At 48.8% G+C, this 17535-nt stretch overlaps 1 protein-coding gene across 2 annotated transcripts in view; it reads right to left on the bottom strand.

Moving 5' to 3' along the window:
- The window catches only part of Pepd (peptidase D), a 132302-nt gene that overhangs the window by 70572 nt on the left and 44195 nt on the right, over positions 1-17535 (bottom strand). For both annotated transcript variants that reach the window (NM_008820.2, XM_006539622.3), the window contains 2 exons: positions 4557-4632; positions 2434-2480 (listed from right to left, as the gene is read on the bottom strand). In NM_008820.2, the coding sequence (NP_032846.2) occupies positions 2434-2480; positions 4557-4632 (123 nt within the window). The remainder of the gene's footprint in view (positions 1-2433; positions 2481-4556; positions 4633-17535) is intronic.

The following is a 17535-nucleotide window of genomic DNA, read 5'->3' as shown; positions in this document are numbered from 1 at the left end:
TGATCCTTGGGGACTCAAGAGTCAGAAGAGATAATCTTCTGACCTCCACAGGCATGCTCAGGCATGCTCAGGCATGCGTGCTCCCCCCCCCCCCCCCACACACACACACACTAAACCAACTGACTAAATATGAGAGGTCAGTCAGTCTTTGGCAGAAGAAGGGGACTGACTCTAAGGATCCTGTGGACACCAAGCAGCATCCCCAGACACCCCAGCCGCTTGCACCCACACCTCCTCCCCTAACATTTCAAACCAACTGGAGGTTACCTATAAGACCCAAACAATGTCCACAGTGATTACATTGTGTAGCCTGCAGGAAGACAAAGAAAGGCCTGTGCATGTTCGGTTACTGACTCAAATTAAGTAAAAGTTTGTGCCACAGTTGGCAGGTGGCTGAATCTGTGATGCAGGATGCTCAGGTACAGAAAGCTGCTTGTATTATTTATTTGTATGGTTAGACGGGATAATGGCAGGGTAGTTATAGAAAGGGAAACATCTCACTGACTGAGAGACGTCTCCTGAAATATTTACATGGGGAATGACATGATGTCTGGGCTGTTCATATACGCCAGCAAACCAAAACATAAACACAGAACTAAACAACAGTGGATGAGCACCCCGGGGTTCATTACGCCATAGGACTCCCTTACATTTCTGAGAAATGAAACCCCTCCATTACACTCAGGCACTCCTTGCTACAGACCCAAAGCCCATGTAGCCCTGCCTAGGGGCGGCAGCAGGGTCAGGGACAAGGTCAGGGCTGAGGAAAGAGTGTCTCAGGGTCACTTCCAGAGCCAACCCCCTACAGCACAGGGTACAGCTGACTGACAGGCAGAGGTGGTGGGGGCCCCATGCTGAGATATGCTATTCCTGCTCTGATTTCTTGGTTATTTTTATTTGAGGCATCTGTTATGGGTCACTATGAGTCAACTCAATTGGGAACAGGTTTCTGGGCCAGTGCCAGTCTGAGGGGCTCATAGTTCCGCCTTCCACCCTGGGCTAGCCGATGCTTCTCATCTCAGATCCTTGAGTGGGAGGGGGAATGCTGTGCAAACTGCAATCAAAGAGGCTGTGCACGCCCTTCCCCAGTGTCCTTGGCAAGACAGAGGCTCCCTCAGCTTTGATAGACAGTTGTTACATGCCCCCTCCTGGGACACCATAGCAGCTGAGGAAAGCCATCTTAACAATTCCGTGTCCTTCAGGGTAAGAAGAGGACTCCAGGCACTCAGCTCACCTTTCAGGGTTAAACTCTGAAAAAAGGCCTCCATTTCCAAGTCCACAGTAAACACTAGTGTCCCACTGGCCACTGCTGACCCCACCTGTGTGCTCTTCACACTGATGTGGCAGGCAAGGCCATGAGGGTTGGGACAGCATAATAGTCCTTTCTCTGCTGCTATAATAAAATACCCAAGGTTGGCTATTTTATAAAAGAAAAGAGGTTTGCATAGTTTATAATTTTGGAAGCTAAAAGTTCAAGATGAGGCTCACTGGTTTGGTCACTTAAGAAGCTAGTGATCCAGGTGTGGCCAGGTTGGCTCTTTTTACAATCCTTTCTTAAGAACTACCTTTGAGTACAGGACTCCCAGTGACACAGGGGCCTCTCAATAGGCCCCACCTCAAAGGTCCAACTCTGGTCACATCACCACACTGTAGTCCCAGCTTCCCTGGGTCCTTCCAAGGACAGGAGCCCTTGGAAGACACAGCAGAAAAGAATCAGTTTTCCCTCACACAGGGCAGGCCTGATGGCCACCAGAGGGGTCTGGGGCTGTCAGCATGGGAAAGGGGATAACAGTTGTCAAGCACATACAAACCCAGGTAGGAGAGGGAACCTGGGATGGGAAAGGTGACAAGTCCATCTCGGGGCCACGGGGTAGTCACCGATGGGAGACCCAGGACAGGGTGAGGGATCTGATCTGGGTCATAGAGCAGAGCAGGGCTTCCCCAGGCAGCGCCCAGGCATGCCGACCAGCGAGTGGCAAGCCTAATTGGAGCTGGAGTCAGACGGGGCTCTCCAGGGAGCTTTATGAGCCACTTAACCATCTCTCGACCCAGTCGCCCGAGCACAGCAGCCATAATGGTGCTGTTTACACATAAAAATGGCAAGCTGTTTTACTAGTGGCTTTTGGAGGTACGATAGCGGCTATTGGGTAAAGTTCCCCCCACAAATTGCAGAAACAAAGTCCAGGAGTGGAATGATGGGACACTAAACCAGCCTGGAAAGTGATCAAGGCCCATTACCATCAAACACTGCCAGGAGCCAGGGAGGTGGCCGCCACCAGAGGGACCATAATCTCTGCCTAGGATCCCAAGGCTGCATATAGTCCCCACTTGATCGCGTGTGCTCTGCTCCAGCCCCTCATCTGTTACTTGCTTGGGGAACATAAATTGCTGGTTTTTTACATTTTAATCTTTACTCGGAGACACACAGCTTACCTTTCCATCTCGTATTCCTTCATCCCCACTTTTACAGCCTTCATTACCTAGAGGACGGGCATTAAGCAAAGACATTTGTATTAAGCAGATAAGTAACACGGCTTTATAAATAATGTATAACACTTTTTCAAAAGCTCCTCTTTAAAGGAAAAAGGAGGGGTGATCTGTGCACAGTGGTGCAGAAAAGTGACAAATTGGACCTTTGCAATGGCTCCAAGACCCACAGAGTTTACGTGGACCACTGTGGAGCACCTTGGTTTGGAAGCCGATAAACACCATGCTATAGCTTGCAGGTGGCCAGAAACCTAAAGACGGAAGATTTGATCAAGATGTTTGGCGAATCCTGAATATTAAGGCAGGGTCTTATTTATTTACTTACTTTTACCTGATTTTCATGAACAGAGAAATTAGCCAGAGCAAGAGATAACACGGCCTTTTGACGATGGGGCCATCTGTTAACACTTAGCTGTGAGGGTCCCTGAGCAGGCAGGCTAGCCCAGGCACCTTAGGGAGCTGTCTATGGAAAATGGGTGATGGGCAGACTTGGTAAAGCACACCTGCAATACTGCAACTTGGGAGGTGGAGGCGGTAGGATCGTAGCTTTGAGATAGCCTGGGCTACACAGTGAGCTCAAGGTCATCCTGAGATATATAGCAAGATGCTGTCTTTAAAAACAAAAAGAGAGAAAAGAAGAAATGGCTCAGTGATTAAAGAATGCTTGCTGCTCACTCATGAGGACTGGAGTTTGGGTCCCAGCACTCACACTGGGCTCGAAACCATCTGCAACTCCGGCTCCAAAGGATCCGGTGCCCTCTTCTGGCCTCCAAGGCCACCACACTCAGATGTGCACAGACTTACACAGGTACAAGTATACACACAATAGTTTAGATTAAAAGAAAAAGAAAAAAAAGATGGTGTGGTTTGAAGCAGAATGGCCCCATAGGATCATAGATCTGAATGTTTGGTCCCCAGGGAGCAGCAATTTGAAAGGATTAGGAGGTGTGGCCTTGTTGGAGGAAGTGTACCACTGAGGGTAGGCTCTGAGGTTACAGAAGCCGGTGCCAAGCCCAGAGTCTCTTTCTTCCTGCTGCCTACTGATCTGGATGCAGGACTCTCAGCTTCTCCAGCGCCATGGTAATGGCATGTCTGCCTCCATGCTCCCTGCCATGATGACAATGGACTAAACCTCTGGGACTGTAAGCCAGTCCCAACTAAATGCTTTATTTTATAAGAGTTGCCATGGGCATGATGTCTCTTCACAGCCACAGAACACTAAGACAGGCAGCAGTGGGAGCTGGAATTACAGTTACAGATGGAAGATGCTTTAACACATGCTGGGAAGTCCAGGATGTCAGGAAACCCCTGCTCTCTTGGAAGTGGGGCCATTTGGTTAGCCAGACTGTGAGGACTGGGATCATGGCCCTCGGGAAGGTGGGGACCTTAAGATGAAAAGAGGGAGCAAAGAGTCTATCTATGCCCTGCATCCACCAAGAGAAAGAGATTTCTCCCACCTTCCTTTTTTTTTTTTAAAGATTTATTTATTATTATATCTAAGTACACTGTAGCTGTCCTCAGATGCACCAGAAGATGGCGTCAGATCTCATTACGGATGGTTGTAAGCCACCATGTGGTTGCTGGGATCTGAACTCAGGACCTTAGGAAGAGCAGTCCATGCTCTTACCCACTGAGCCATCTCTCCAGCCCCCCCACCTTCCTTTTCCACGTCATTTTTCTTCCTTACAGTTCCTGATCCCTGCCCAAAGCCATGTCCCCACAGATACTGTGTTTGAACTCTTGGCCTCCAGTGTGTGGTGCTGCTTCTGGGAGGCTGTGGAACCTTTAGGAGGTGAGGCCCGGCTGGAGGAAGCCGGGTGCCAGGGAGCTGGCCCTGAGGGCTGTAGCCCAGCCAGCCACACTTCCACCCGAGTCTCTCTGCTTCTTGGTGGGCTGAGGTATGAGTAATCTCTGCATGTTCCTGCCTCCAAGGAGCCACCCATCACTCCACCATGACAGATTGTAAGCCAGGACAAATCCCTCTTCCCTAAGGTCACTTCCTGTCAGGCGTTTGATCACAGCAATTAGCAAAGTCATTAATGTACTACAGAAGCCGGTGCCCAACTCACCTCACGGTGGGCCTCGCTGGAGATCCGATTTGTGTAGCGCAAAACCTCTAGTTCCATGTCTGTCTTGAACACTCGGCTGCAGAGAGAAGAGAAAGACAGGGCCAACTCAGTGATCTGGCAGGGCCAAGAAGACTTCCCCACAGAGACTGACCACCATTCTTGAGAACTAGGCCAGAGAAGCCCAACACCCATGGCAACGTGCAATCCTGAGCTATCTAGAAGCCCTGTGGTCAGGGGAATGGAGCAGTTGCCCCTTGTCCTAGCACCAGCTGCAGGAAGGCAGATAGCCTACAGCAATGATAGACAGCTGGCAGCTGCTAGGGGCCCCCACCTTGGTGGCCAGACACACCCTGCCTGCTTGAGCCCCAGTTTCCTGAGTCACAGAGCAGAATTGGATCTACATGGCAGATGGGTTGGGCCTTAAGGTGTACTGCTGGCATCCAGGAATCTGCCCCATTGGCTGATGTTACCTGTAGTGGTTTGAATGAAAATGGCCCCCATAGGTCTATAAGGAGTGGCACTTCTAGGATTGTGGCCTTGTTGGAATAGGTGTGGTCTTGTTAGAGGAAGTGCATAACTAGGAGGTGGGCTTTTAGCTCTCAGAAGCTCAAGCCCAGGCCTAGTGGCTCACTGTCTCTGCCTGCTGCCTTCAGATTAAGAGACTGCAGCACACTGCCATGCTCCCTGCCACAACGGACTTAACCTCTGACAATGTAAGCCAGCCCAATTAAATGTAGTCCTTTATAAGGGCTGTCCTGCTTATGGTGTCACTTCACAGCAATAGAAACCCTAAGGACAGTACTTCTTGTATCCTCCCGAGTTCTAGCCCTTGGAACAGCCCAAGTGTACCACTTGACTCAGGCCTTTGGCCTTGACTCTCTACAATGTGTGTGCCCAGCAAAGTCCTGGCACTTTAAAGGGAGCAGTGCCAGGCACCTGGGAGAGCTGTGTCTGGCCCATGAGGAGAGAGTAAAGCTTGGAGCTGTTAGCTGACCTACACTGCTTGCCTTGAAGCCTTAGATGAGCAGCCTTAATCTGCATCGAAATAGAACTCCCAACCCTCAGTAGCACAAGTGATTGATTGCTTCTGGGACCCCCCCCATCCCCCACTACACCCAAATCCACAAACTGCACACACACTCCTGTACTTAGAATCCTTTCTAGATGACTTACCATACCCAACACAAAGGGAATGCGGTGTGAGGATTACTGTGTTGTTCAAGAAGAAATGACAAGAAAATGGGGCTCTGCATGTATACTACATTGTGGTTTAATTCTGCGGAAGTCCTTGGGGGCTCATGTTTTGATTACTTGCTCCCCAGATGGGGGTACGGTTTGGGGAGATTCTGGAATTTTAAGTAGGGACTAAATGGAAGTCACTGGGATGGAACCTTAAAATATGCCTCCACTTCCTGTCAGCTCTCTCTGCTTCCTGATTAGCCAGGGAGTGAACAGCTCTCTTCTGACACATGTTCCTGCAGCTACGATACTCTGACCAGGAGTATCATAGGGCCAAACACCTATGGATGTAATTGTGAACCAGAACAAACCCTCCTCCTGACCGCCTCAGTGGCTTTGAGAGGTACAGATGCAAAGTGACTGGCACAGCCACCACAGGACCCGCTATAGAGCACACAGACTATATGTGGAGTGGATGATATACAGAAACCAGCACTGAGGCAGGACTGAGGGCCCGAGGGATAGCAGAGGCTAGACAACAGAGTTCCTGTCCACTTCCTTCAGGTAGATTTAGCATGGTGCTCAGTGCTTGGTGGATTCAAGCATTGATTTTTAGAAAGTTCTGGAATGTCTTCCCTATTGTGGCTGACTAAACCCATGGAAATGGGGGATGACTGCATTGTCAAACACTGGAATGTTTGCATTCCACCAGTCCCACTCATAAAGCTGAACACACCTCAGAAAATAAACATAGCCTCCTTTCTTCTTCAATTACCATTTGCCACGGTCTCTCTGCTGTAGGTTCCAGGAATGGCAACAGCTATTGGCTGCTTTGCCCTAACTCACCCACTCAGGCACCAAGGCACTCATTTCTCAAGAGATGAAAGAAGTGGGAGCCAACCAGTCCTCTCCAGGAGTCTCGCTGATCCTCGCATCACTTGGGATGTTGCTGGTGGGACCAGCTGAGGTATGGATGTGTCTGCAGCCCAGTCAGGCCTGCTTCTTCACCACAGGCCTTTTTCAGTACACTTCCTGATCATTTATCTCAGAGATAGTTTCCCTAGGAACAGAGCCTGAAAAGGCACTTCATTCCCATTTTGTAGTCAGGCAAACTGAGACTTAGCCAAAACAGTATCGAACACTGCATGACCCATTGTGCTTCAAGAACTCCGTTCTCCTTACACTTCACACAAAACCAGAACTCTACACCCAAATTAATGATCAAATCCAACAGCAGAGGGTCATGGTTAACCATTCAAAAGCTCAGGAATGAGAGAAATAGTTCCAGGCATAGGCCAGCAGAAAAGATAATGAATGGATATGAGGTGCCTTTAAGATTAATTTTTATTATATTAAATTATGAGAACATCTGTGTGTGGGTTTGTGCATGTAGGTGTCACTGCAGATGGAGACCAGAAGCGGATGTTAGATCCACCTGGCTGGAGTCACAGGTGGTTGTGAACCACCATGTGGGTGCTGGAAACTCAGCTCCTCTGCAATAGTATGCATCCTTGACCACTGAGCCATCTCTCCAGCCCCTGGGATATTTTTAGAGCGTGGCATTGGTCTGAAAGTATAATTAAAAGCAGCAGAAGGTAAGGCGGTCAGCAAGTCAAGGAAATAAACTGTAAAAAAAAAAAAATCAGTGTTCAAAGTATGTGGCTTTGAGAACATCCACGAGAATTGGATGGGTTCATTTCCACACAGACACGCAAGACACTTAAGAATGCTCAATGATGTGGTAAATGAGGCGTGAAGTCCTATCCATAAGAGAAGAAAAAGGCAAATGAAACTCTGGATTAAACAGAGGCACAGAAACTGCAGTGACTTCCCAAGTACCCAACGGCACACATTTCCTTCCTGTGTAAGGGGGAGCTGGAGTCTCATGATGGATTTAGCGTCATGGGCAGGGTAGGTCAAATCAGAACTATTTGCATCCTAATAATGGCACATGTCCTACACAGTGCTGGTGGGTCTGAGTTCTAGTCAACAGGAGACATGGATGTGAAGGGGCACACGAAATGCTCCAACACAATCCAGAAGCTAGATCGCTTTACAGCACAGCAGTTACCCTTCTCAGAGGGCAGGGCTGTCATCTGGACCTGAACTGTCCTCGTAGAGGGACCATCCCTCCTCTACTCTGGATGTCTCAGGGATTTTGTCATGGCGGCAGAAAGCTGACAACTATCATTTGTAAGTAAATGTCTCTACATCCAGGGAAAACATGGGAACCACACTGGATGTGTCAAGGACAACTGGGGAAACTCCTGTTTATAATTGTTTTCTAACTTAAAAAAAAAAAACTTTCTCATTAACATGCTATACAGATTTATTTATGTGTGTGTATATATGTGCCTGAGCATATGTACGTGCATCATGTGTTTGCAGGTGCCTGTGGAAGTGTGATGATGGTGATGGACCCTCTGGATCTGAAGTTACAGGCGCTAGGAACTTCTCTGCATGAACAAAGTCTTGGGGTTCCTATTGCTGAGATAGAACACTGGGACTAGAAGCAACCTGGGGAGGAAAGGGTTTATTTCATCTTACTGCTTGAACTCCAGCATTCAGAGAATTCAGGCTAGGAACCTGGAGGCAGGAGCTGCTGCACAGGCCATGAAGGAGTGCTGCTTAGCAACTTGCTCCTCTTGGCTTGCTCGACCTGCTTTCTTATAGCATCCAGGACCACCAGCCCAGGGATGGCTCCACCCACAGTGAGCTGGGCCCTCCCACATGAATCACCAGTTTTAAAAAAATGCACCACAGGCTTGACCACAGGACCAGAGATGGGGGAAACACTTTCTTTGTTTCTTCTTTCTTTTCTTTTCTTTTTTTTTTTTTTTTTTTGATTTTCCGAGACAGGGTTTCTCTGTGTGTAGCCCTGGCTGTCCTGGAACTCACTCTGTAGACCAGGCTGGCCTCGAACTCAGGAAGAACTTTCTCAATTGAGTTTACCTCTTCAAAAATGAAATGAATGTGGCTAGTGTCAAGTTGACATCAAATTAGGCAACACGAGCAGCAGCAAGTGCTCGTCACTGCCGAGTCATCTCTCCAGCCCCTCCTCATTACTATAAATATGTCATTTACACTGACGTAGATTTTATGGGTATAGTAAAATACGCAGGCAGGCACGCACGCATGCACGTGCATGCACGTATCTCCAGAGACAGGGTTTCTCTGTCAGCCCTGGCTGTCCTGGAACTCAGTCTGTAGATCAGGCTGGCCTCTGTCTCTGCCTCTGCCTCTGCCTCCCAAGTGCTGGGATTGATAGCCTGCGCCACCACCGCCCAGTGTATTTCCATATTTTTAATGATCCTAGCAGTATTATCACCTCAGGCATACTTTTTTTCCTTTTTTTTCGTTTATTTTGAGACAGAGTCTTACTATGTAGACTAGGCTGGCCTTCGATTCTTTATGTAGCCCAGGCTAGCTTTGAACTTTCAATCTCCTTGACTCTGGTCCTAAAGTGCTAGAGTCATAGGTATGTACCATCATAGGTAGCTATATATAATTTCTTTATATTAAAACCATTCAAAGCTCCTCCCCAGTAGCTAATTCCAAATATTCAATTAATTGATAGCAGTCACATCTATTCAACTGCACCCTTGTGCCTATTAACCATTCTCTCTCATTCTCATTCTCTGTCTCTCTGTCTGTCTGTCTGTCTGTCTGTCTCTGTCGCTCTGTTTCTCTGTCTCTCTGTCTCTCTCTCCACACATTCCTTCTAGACTCTGGTTATATTTTTTAACTTTTAAAAGTATACAAATGCTGCTTTTACCCTAACAAAAGGGTTGTTCTTTTCCAGAAAGATACACCAAAGGGTAATAAAATATGGAGTAATTCTCTGCAGTCCTGGGAATGGGACCAAGGGCCTCCTGTGGATTAGGCATCCACTGCAGAGCTACATGCAAGCTGGAGGTCTGCAGCTGGTGGTTATGTAAGGGAAAAAAATCTCTTTCTTTGCTACCAGAAGCCTGCTCTTGCGGATGGCTGGCTGGATGGTGATGTTAGGACACGAGGGGGCTGCCTCCAGGGAGCATTCCCAAGGAGGGTGTGGACCACAGCCACAGCGATGGTGATGCAAACCCAATATTATAGTTTTTTCATTTTTATTTTTGTTGTTATTTTTACCGTTTACAGTTATCTTCTCTCTCCCCAAACGTGGAGGATTTACTGCTCAATAAAGAGCAGATGAAATGGTAAGAATTCTGGCCAAAAAAACACCATGATGGGAGTCGGAGGTGAGGACAGCAAGTGCTGTGCGGAGTGCGGTGTGGGAGGTGATGTGGGGTCCTGCAGCCTCAGCTTGTGAGGGGAAGATGGTACACGAAGTTCCCAGAGCAGGCCACAAACAGGGCCCTTGTGTGGCAAGCTGGCAAAAGGAAGCCAGGGGAGAGCCAAAAGAACCACAGCACTAAAAGCATCCTGTGAGGGATGGGAGGTGGGATGGTGGGCGGGATGGCGGGCAGGATTTTGATCTACAGTCCCTATACTATTTCCTCATTATGGGAGTCTCTCATTCTTTTAATACAATTTATTAGCATATATTAATTATACAAAATAATGGGTCTCATTTTGACATTTTTGTATTATTTTTTTTATAGTAGTGCAGGCCAGCCTTGAACTCATGAATCTCTGGTTGAGTTAGCCTCCTAGGTGACGGGATTAAAGGCATGACTGTCATGCCTAGTTTCATTTATACATGTGTGTAACATGCTCATGCTGAACCACCTCGTCTTCCTAAATAGTCACACACACACACACACACACTGACACACCCTGCCCCTAACCCCCCCACACACACACACATGCTCTCCCATACCACCACCGCGCCACACATATAAACGCATACATACACATGAGACACACCACAGTTTGAATTAAAATCAACACGCCAGAGGAATGTGTCGGTGAGATAGCTCCCTTTCTAGGCCTTCCGAACTACACTTAGCATGATGGTCTCTGCTTCTGCCCATTTTCCCGCAAAAGACATTTCATTCTTTGCAGTGACCCAAACTCCTTAGTGTACATACATCAGGTTTTCTTTTCTCAGCTGTTGGTGGACTAATTCCATACCACGCTGTTGTGAAAGGCACAGCAGTAAATATGGGTGCACAAGTGTGTCTGTAATATTCTGGCTGATTCCCTTTGGTACCAGGAGTGGCACACTGGGTTTTTTCGGTTTTTGGTTTGTTTTTTGTTTTTGAGTTCTACTTTGAGTTTTTGAGGAACCTACACACTGATTCCCATAGTGGCTTTACAAGTTTACATTCCCACCGATGGAGATGGCCCAAAGAGTGGCAGAGAAAACACCTGGCAGGGCATTACCATCCAGAATATTTTCTTTAAAAAATAAAATCATCACTGAAAGGACAAACGGCCCAATCAATAAATGGGCAAATGCATGGAGCAGGTGGTTCTGAAAGGAGGGAATAAATACAGAATGGTCATAAGCACGTGAAAAAACCGTTCAGTAGCCTGCGCCATCAGGGAGATGCAGTAAGACCCCACCTCACCCTGTGAATGCCTATCTATTGAGAAAACCAGCGGAGTTTTCTAACAGGGTACACATACTGCTTGGGCAACACTTTTAAACCTTTAATGGGGGGCACCCACAGTAGATGTGCATTCACCTTGCTAGCAAGGATGTGCCAATCTGACATTCCCAGTTGGGAAGTTAAAAATGTCCCTCTCTCAAAACCTGGAGACTCGGGAGAGAGAAAAAGCAATTATAACATAGGAAAGGAAGGCTGCCATGGGAAGGTCTGGATTCTGCAGATGGGAAGGATCTAGACTCCTCCCCAGTAGAGATCTCCCAAAGCAGCCTGGGCAGAGGAGAGTGGGGAACAGGCCAAGGGTCCTCTGCACGTTGCTTTAATGGCCAGTTCAGCTCCTTTGCATAAGGCTAAGCACCTCACCTTTCCCTCTAAAAAAAGCAGCAATCAGGCACCTTCAAGGTCACCACCCTCCAGTCAGTGCCTGTGTCTCTGCCCAGGGGGACCTATGATCCACCCACCTGTCCTCTGCTGCCCACAAGAGAGAGCCAGAGGGAGGAAGAGGATGGGCTCTGACTGATGTGAACTCAGTCACTTCTCAGACTCCATCAGAAGCAGCCAGCCCTCGGGACAGCACAGCAGCAGCTGTGCCTCCACAAGGCCATACATCTGGGGTAGTCAGCCACTGGTTACAGTGAAATGTGGAAGGCCCTGCAGCATGCTACTGCCTTCCACAGGCTTTAGAGCCTGCCTTCATGGTGAGGTAGGCAGAGCAATCCCAGCCAGTGAGACTGCCCCCAAGCAGACACCCTCTCTTTCCTGAAGCCGGAAAGAGGGACTTCTGATTCCAGAGCTGGGGACCAGAACGCTTACTGGTATCCCCCACCCCCACCCCCACGCCCACCCCCACCCCCGAGGGGCAGGTCTGGAGACAAAGTGGGACTCAGAGAAGAAGCTCCAGGTTAACAGTAGAGGTCCACAACTTCACGCAGGGTAACCTTGTGACTGCTGCATCTCACTCCTTACTGTCACCCTCCACAGGCTGCAGGCATCTCTTGCATGCAGTAATGGTCGAGTGATACCACAACTAAATCAGATATAGGTGTCTTTGGCCCGTGGCCCTTCTCCTGGGATGAGACTGTCACCATTGCTCCTGCCTGTGCGTCACACTCCTTCAGCCTGTGTCCACCCATCCACAGGGCCCCACCTTGTTTGCTGCAGAGTACAGGGAGAGCACAGGACCGGGAGGGGAGGTTGGCAGGGAAGCTGCCAGCCACCTGGCTCACCTGATCACCGTATGGTCCCCATCTCGGGGGAGCATTCAGGAGGTAGACTCCCAATTTCTTCCTCCTGCTCTAACCTCCTACAGAGGCCCCTTTCAGCAGACTGACAACTGACCACCAAGCTCCGGGATAAGCCACTCTGCCTCTCCTTCCACAGTTCCCAAGTTTTGTGCTTCTGAACACATACTCTCTTTCTCCTGCGGATGGCTCTCTGCTCTACCTGCCAAGTCCTTTACCCTCTTCAGTTTTTTTTTTTTTTAACTTATCATTTCTTTTTTTTTAAGATTTATTTTTATTATTATATGTAAGTACACTGTAGCTGTCTTCAGACAATTCAGAAGAGGGCATCAGATCTCATTACAGATGGTTGTGAGCCATCATGTGGTTGCTGGGATTTGAACTCAGGACCTTTGGAAGAGCAGTCAGTGCTTTTAACCACTGAGCCATCTCTCCAGCCCTTCGTTTTTGTTTTTTTGAGGCAGGATCATACTCTATAGTTCAAGGTAACCTCAAATTTACCATGTAGCCCAGGCTATCTTTGAACTCTAGACCTTCCTGGCTTAACAGGAGTTTGGGGCTTATGTGCCTATGCAGCATAGCAGCTGCCCACATGTCCCCTCACTGCAGCTCTGGGCCACTGGAACTGGACTCTTTTGCAGCAATCTCCCCTGCACTCACTCCACTAGCTTGCAGCCAAGCTCCTCAAAAGCAGCTTCTTCATTACAAACCTCCTGTCCTGCCCTCAGCCTCCTGGTTATCCTGTACCCTCAACCTTCTGCCAACCTTCCTCTCACCTGCTCCTGGAGCCCAGTGGATGCAGGAATGGCCCATCCTTTTTTGCCCTCCTGACACCCCCACCCCCCCACACACACACATACCCACTTTGCCTTCTATACCTGCTCCCAGTCTCTGGCGTCAGCCTCTGTCTGGACTTGATCTGCTGTAGAAGGACCCCAGTATCTGGGGCCTAGAATGCAAAAATCCCCACTGTGTTCTGGTCTCTAAAACCCTCCCACTGCTGAAGGCAGACAGCTGGCACCTCTCCCTCTGGTCCACTGATAGCCTACACTCAACCCATGGCTCCAGGCTGTGCCCATGGGCAGAACTTTGCCAGACTCTCCCTTTCTCTCTCTCCAGCCCTTCCTGCTTCACATAGCTCCTGGGGTCATGGTGAGGCAGGGCAAGACTCTGACTTCTGGTTTCCAGTAACCTTAGATATCCTCAGATGAGGGAAACGACCACAAGATTCTGCTTCCCACCCACAACCTGCATGCAGCCTCTCCCGCAGCCTCCTCCCTCCGCTTCCTGCCCTTTTACCTGGCTCAGTGGCCACCAGGAAACGGCTTTTTCAGGGTTGGAGAGGGCTCCCCCATCCAACCTTTGGTTCCAGATAGTAGAGGGACCCTCCCAGAATGAATGCACTGAAAATCTCTAAGCGTCTTTCAAAAGGCTGAGTGGATCTGAAGAGCAGGGAGCCACAGGGATAGACCTCTGTGGCCCAGAGCAGAGCCAAGGAATGGGCTGCTCACAACTACTGCCTGAAGAAGACAGTCAGGCAGCACACGGGCTGGACGGCTCACTCTCAGTTAGAAAAAGGGAGGCAGGCATGGCAACCTGCGCTGCACTCCCAGGATCTAAGAGGCTGGGGCAGGAGGAGCATGAATTTGAAGCTAGCCTGGGCAGGGCAGGACAGGGCAAGGCAGGGTGGGGCTGTAGGCAGCTCTAGTATACCCAGGGGTCACTCCAACAGATAGGCAGGCGCAAACCAGGGCTGACAGCACATACCCGGAACCTGAGCACTCAGGAGGTAGAGACAGGAGGATCATGAGTTTGAAGCCAACCTGGGCATAGCAAAAACCCAGTCGCTGGATATGAAGCTCAGTAGTAGAGTAGCTACACACACACACACACACACACACACACTCACACACACACACACACACACACACACACACACACACACACACACACACGTCCCTTCCCCCCATATTCAGAGGCACTAATGTGTGTGAGAAGATGAGGATCACAGACTTTACCCTGGAACCAGAAACTAAAGTCTCCTCCACAGGCCTGAAATGACAAAAACTGTACTAGGCAGAGATTTATTTGTGCAATCTTTTTTTTTCCCCTTAAATATTCACAGGTCACAAAACTGCCTCTAGGTATTAAACCCAGGATTAAGACATCAATTAACTGAGGTCTGAATGCAGCACTGATTAAAATAGTAGCAAGACAGGATGAAGTATTTCCCAGATCAGTCTCTAAGCATCAAGGTGCCAGCTTGTTGAATAAAATCCATTGAAAGGGCCAGGAACTCCATCTCTCCCAAAGCCCCCCCAGAGCACAGGTGGCCAGGGCTTCCATACCAAAGGACTCCCTAGGCCCTGCCCCCAACATCCTCTCCACACTGGAGACGGAGTGTGAGAAGAAAAACCACACAGTAGCAGGGGGGACAAGGATTGGGCTGGATAGAAGTCACATATCCTTGGGAGGCTTTACCAGCAAGTCCATAAATAAACCAGCTTAGTCCCTAGAGGGGTTGTGGGGACAGGCAGGTGTAGGGGCAGAAGTCCACTCTACATTCAAAACAGGGCCTGACTGTGCATGCCATGGTACAGACAGAGCTAGTACTCCAAGGTTTAGCTATAAAGTACAGACTCCTCACTCGGGCATCTCCACAAACTTGGAGCAGGAGGAAGTATGGTGTCTCTTCTCTTGTTCTAGGTCAGACTCCTATTCAAGGTCACACACTGTTAATGACTGCAGGAATGTCTGTCTAAAATCTGATTGTCTAGAATGAAACTTGGCCTATTTCATTCACTCCTCAAGGCTGAAGGCATAAAGAGTAACTAAGATAGTTAGACTCTAGGGAGCAGGAGGCTCGAGTTTCCAATGTGGGCTAGAGAGTGACACTCAACCTCAAAACCAAAACCAAAGATAACTAAGGTATGGTACTGTGAGCTTTACAACATCCTATTCTGACCCCCTGTGCTGGTTGTTTTCTGTCACTTTGACACAAACCTATACAAACCTAGGTAAAGGAAATTGTAATTGAGAACATGTCTCTATAAAATTGGTTTGTAAACAAGTCTTGAGGTATTGTTTTCATTGATGATTGCTGTGGAAGGGCCCGGCCCACTGTGGGTGATGCAGTCCCTAAGCAGGTGGTCCTGGGGTACATAAGAAAGCAAACTGAACAAACCATGGGGAACAAGCCAGTAAGCAGCATTCTTCCATGGTCTCTGCTTCAGCTCCTGCCTCGAGTTTCTGCCCTGGCTTTCTTCAGTGGTGGACCATGATATACAACTATAGACAAATAAACCCCTTCCTCCACAAGTTACTTTTGGTCATGGGCTTTATCACAACAATAGAAACCTAACTAAGACACCCTTAGGTTAGGGTTAGGGTTAGGGTTAGGGTTAGGGTTAGGGTTAGGGTTAGGGTTAGGGTGAGGGTTAGACACTTTAGTGTCTCCGATTACTGTTCTGAACCTATAGTCACTCCGTATTCCAGAAACAGCAGACTCTCTCAGACAGATCACCCATGAATGAGGGGAAGTGCCTCAAAGACTGACAAAACTTAGCAAGGAAGTGTCTCCTCTCCCCAAAACAGGAACACCATCTCATGAGAAGCAGATAGTAAGACTTTCTGGGGTCACCTTCCAGAACCACGGCTGAGACAGGGCCAGCCAGGCCATAAGCTGACCCAGACTATTTAACTACACAGATTTCTTTGTCCTGCCCTGCCCTCCCTAAAACTCATGCCAACGTCCACCAATGGCTGAGTTTCTTGTTCTCCATCTTCCCAATACAGCCACTGTGACTACACCCCTTTCCTCTTGATTTCTGAGGTTAGTGACCAGACCTGATTTGTTGGGTCAGACGCCTGGCACAGGACCCTGGGAACAGTGACACTCCCCCCCATCCCATCTCCCACCTCCTGGTGCGTAGGAACCAAATTCTCTCTCTGCTTTGGGAATCTCCAGTCATTTCATGAAGGGTGCCAGAACTACTCAGCGCGAGACAGGCGGTGGTCCTACTGCAGTACTTCCCATATGCCAAGAATCTAGGTCATCATGTTTTTAAATTCTGGATGCATTTTTAAAATTTGGGACATGTTACCCAAAATGTTGGGTCCAGTGCACCTCTGTCCTGAAGCCCTCTGCAGTAATTTACCTCCTGTGCAGGCTGCAGGCAGGGGAGCAGAAGTAGCTACATTACCCATAGCCTGCATTTTAATGCATGCAGGACACTTTCACTCCGCTTAATTAACAGTTCTAAAACTGGCCGATGACTCAAATGAACGCAGTCTCACTTAAAACCCAAGGAGAAGCACAGCAGCCATGGATACACTCACTCTTGCGTGATGCTGCGGCCCGGCACGGAGCTATGAGGCGGGATGAAGGCATCTTCTTTTATTTCCCACCCTACCTCCAGATCAATTTCATCCTCTACAAAACAGCAGAGCCAAGGCCCAGGCTGAATTATGACAGTGACAGGCCTGCTCTTAGTCAGTTTCAACTTCTGACCTATTCGTTCCAAGCTGCAATACTGAAGCACAAGCACAGAAATGTGCAGTTATGATCTCGTGTTTGTGGGGAAGTGCAATTATGGAGGAATTTACAGGAAATCAGAAAAGGCGCTGCCTGAGAGGGTGCAAAACAATAAAACAGTCACACAAAGAAAATGAATGCTACCCAAAACCAAACCCCAAGAAAAAAATCTTAGAGCACCAGCTCCCCATGCTGGGAGAGGCTGCTCGCCGCCTCCCAATCAGACTGGTCCTGGAAAAGCCACGCATGCTCCAAAATGCTAATCTGGGCCTGGGGTGTTCTGTGGGTGCCAGGGACACTTCTTGCATAGCCCCTGCTCTCAGCGCTGCAGTACTTGACCCCAGACCCAATCCAAGGACAGCAGTTAGCTGGCCTTGTAGAGGGACCAGGAGTGAGCTGAGGCGGCGGTACTGGGGCAAGCCCCGGACTCCAGAAAGCCCTGCTGAGCTACAAGAGGCTGGGTAAAACTGTAG

Source organism: Mus musculus, chromosome 7 (genome assembly GCF_000001635.26).
Source record: "Mus musculus strain C57BL/6J chromosome 7, GRCm38.p6 C57BL/6J".
Classification (NCBI taxonomy): domain Eukaryota; kingdom Metazoa; phylum Chordata; class Mammalia; order Rodentia; family Muridae; genus Mus; species Mus musculus.
Note: the sequence above shows the minus strand (reverse complement) of the source record. Positions and strands in the feature narration are given on the sequence as shown.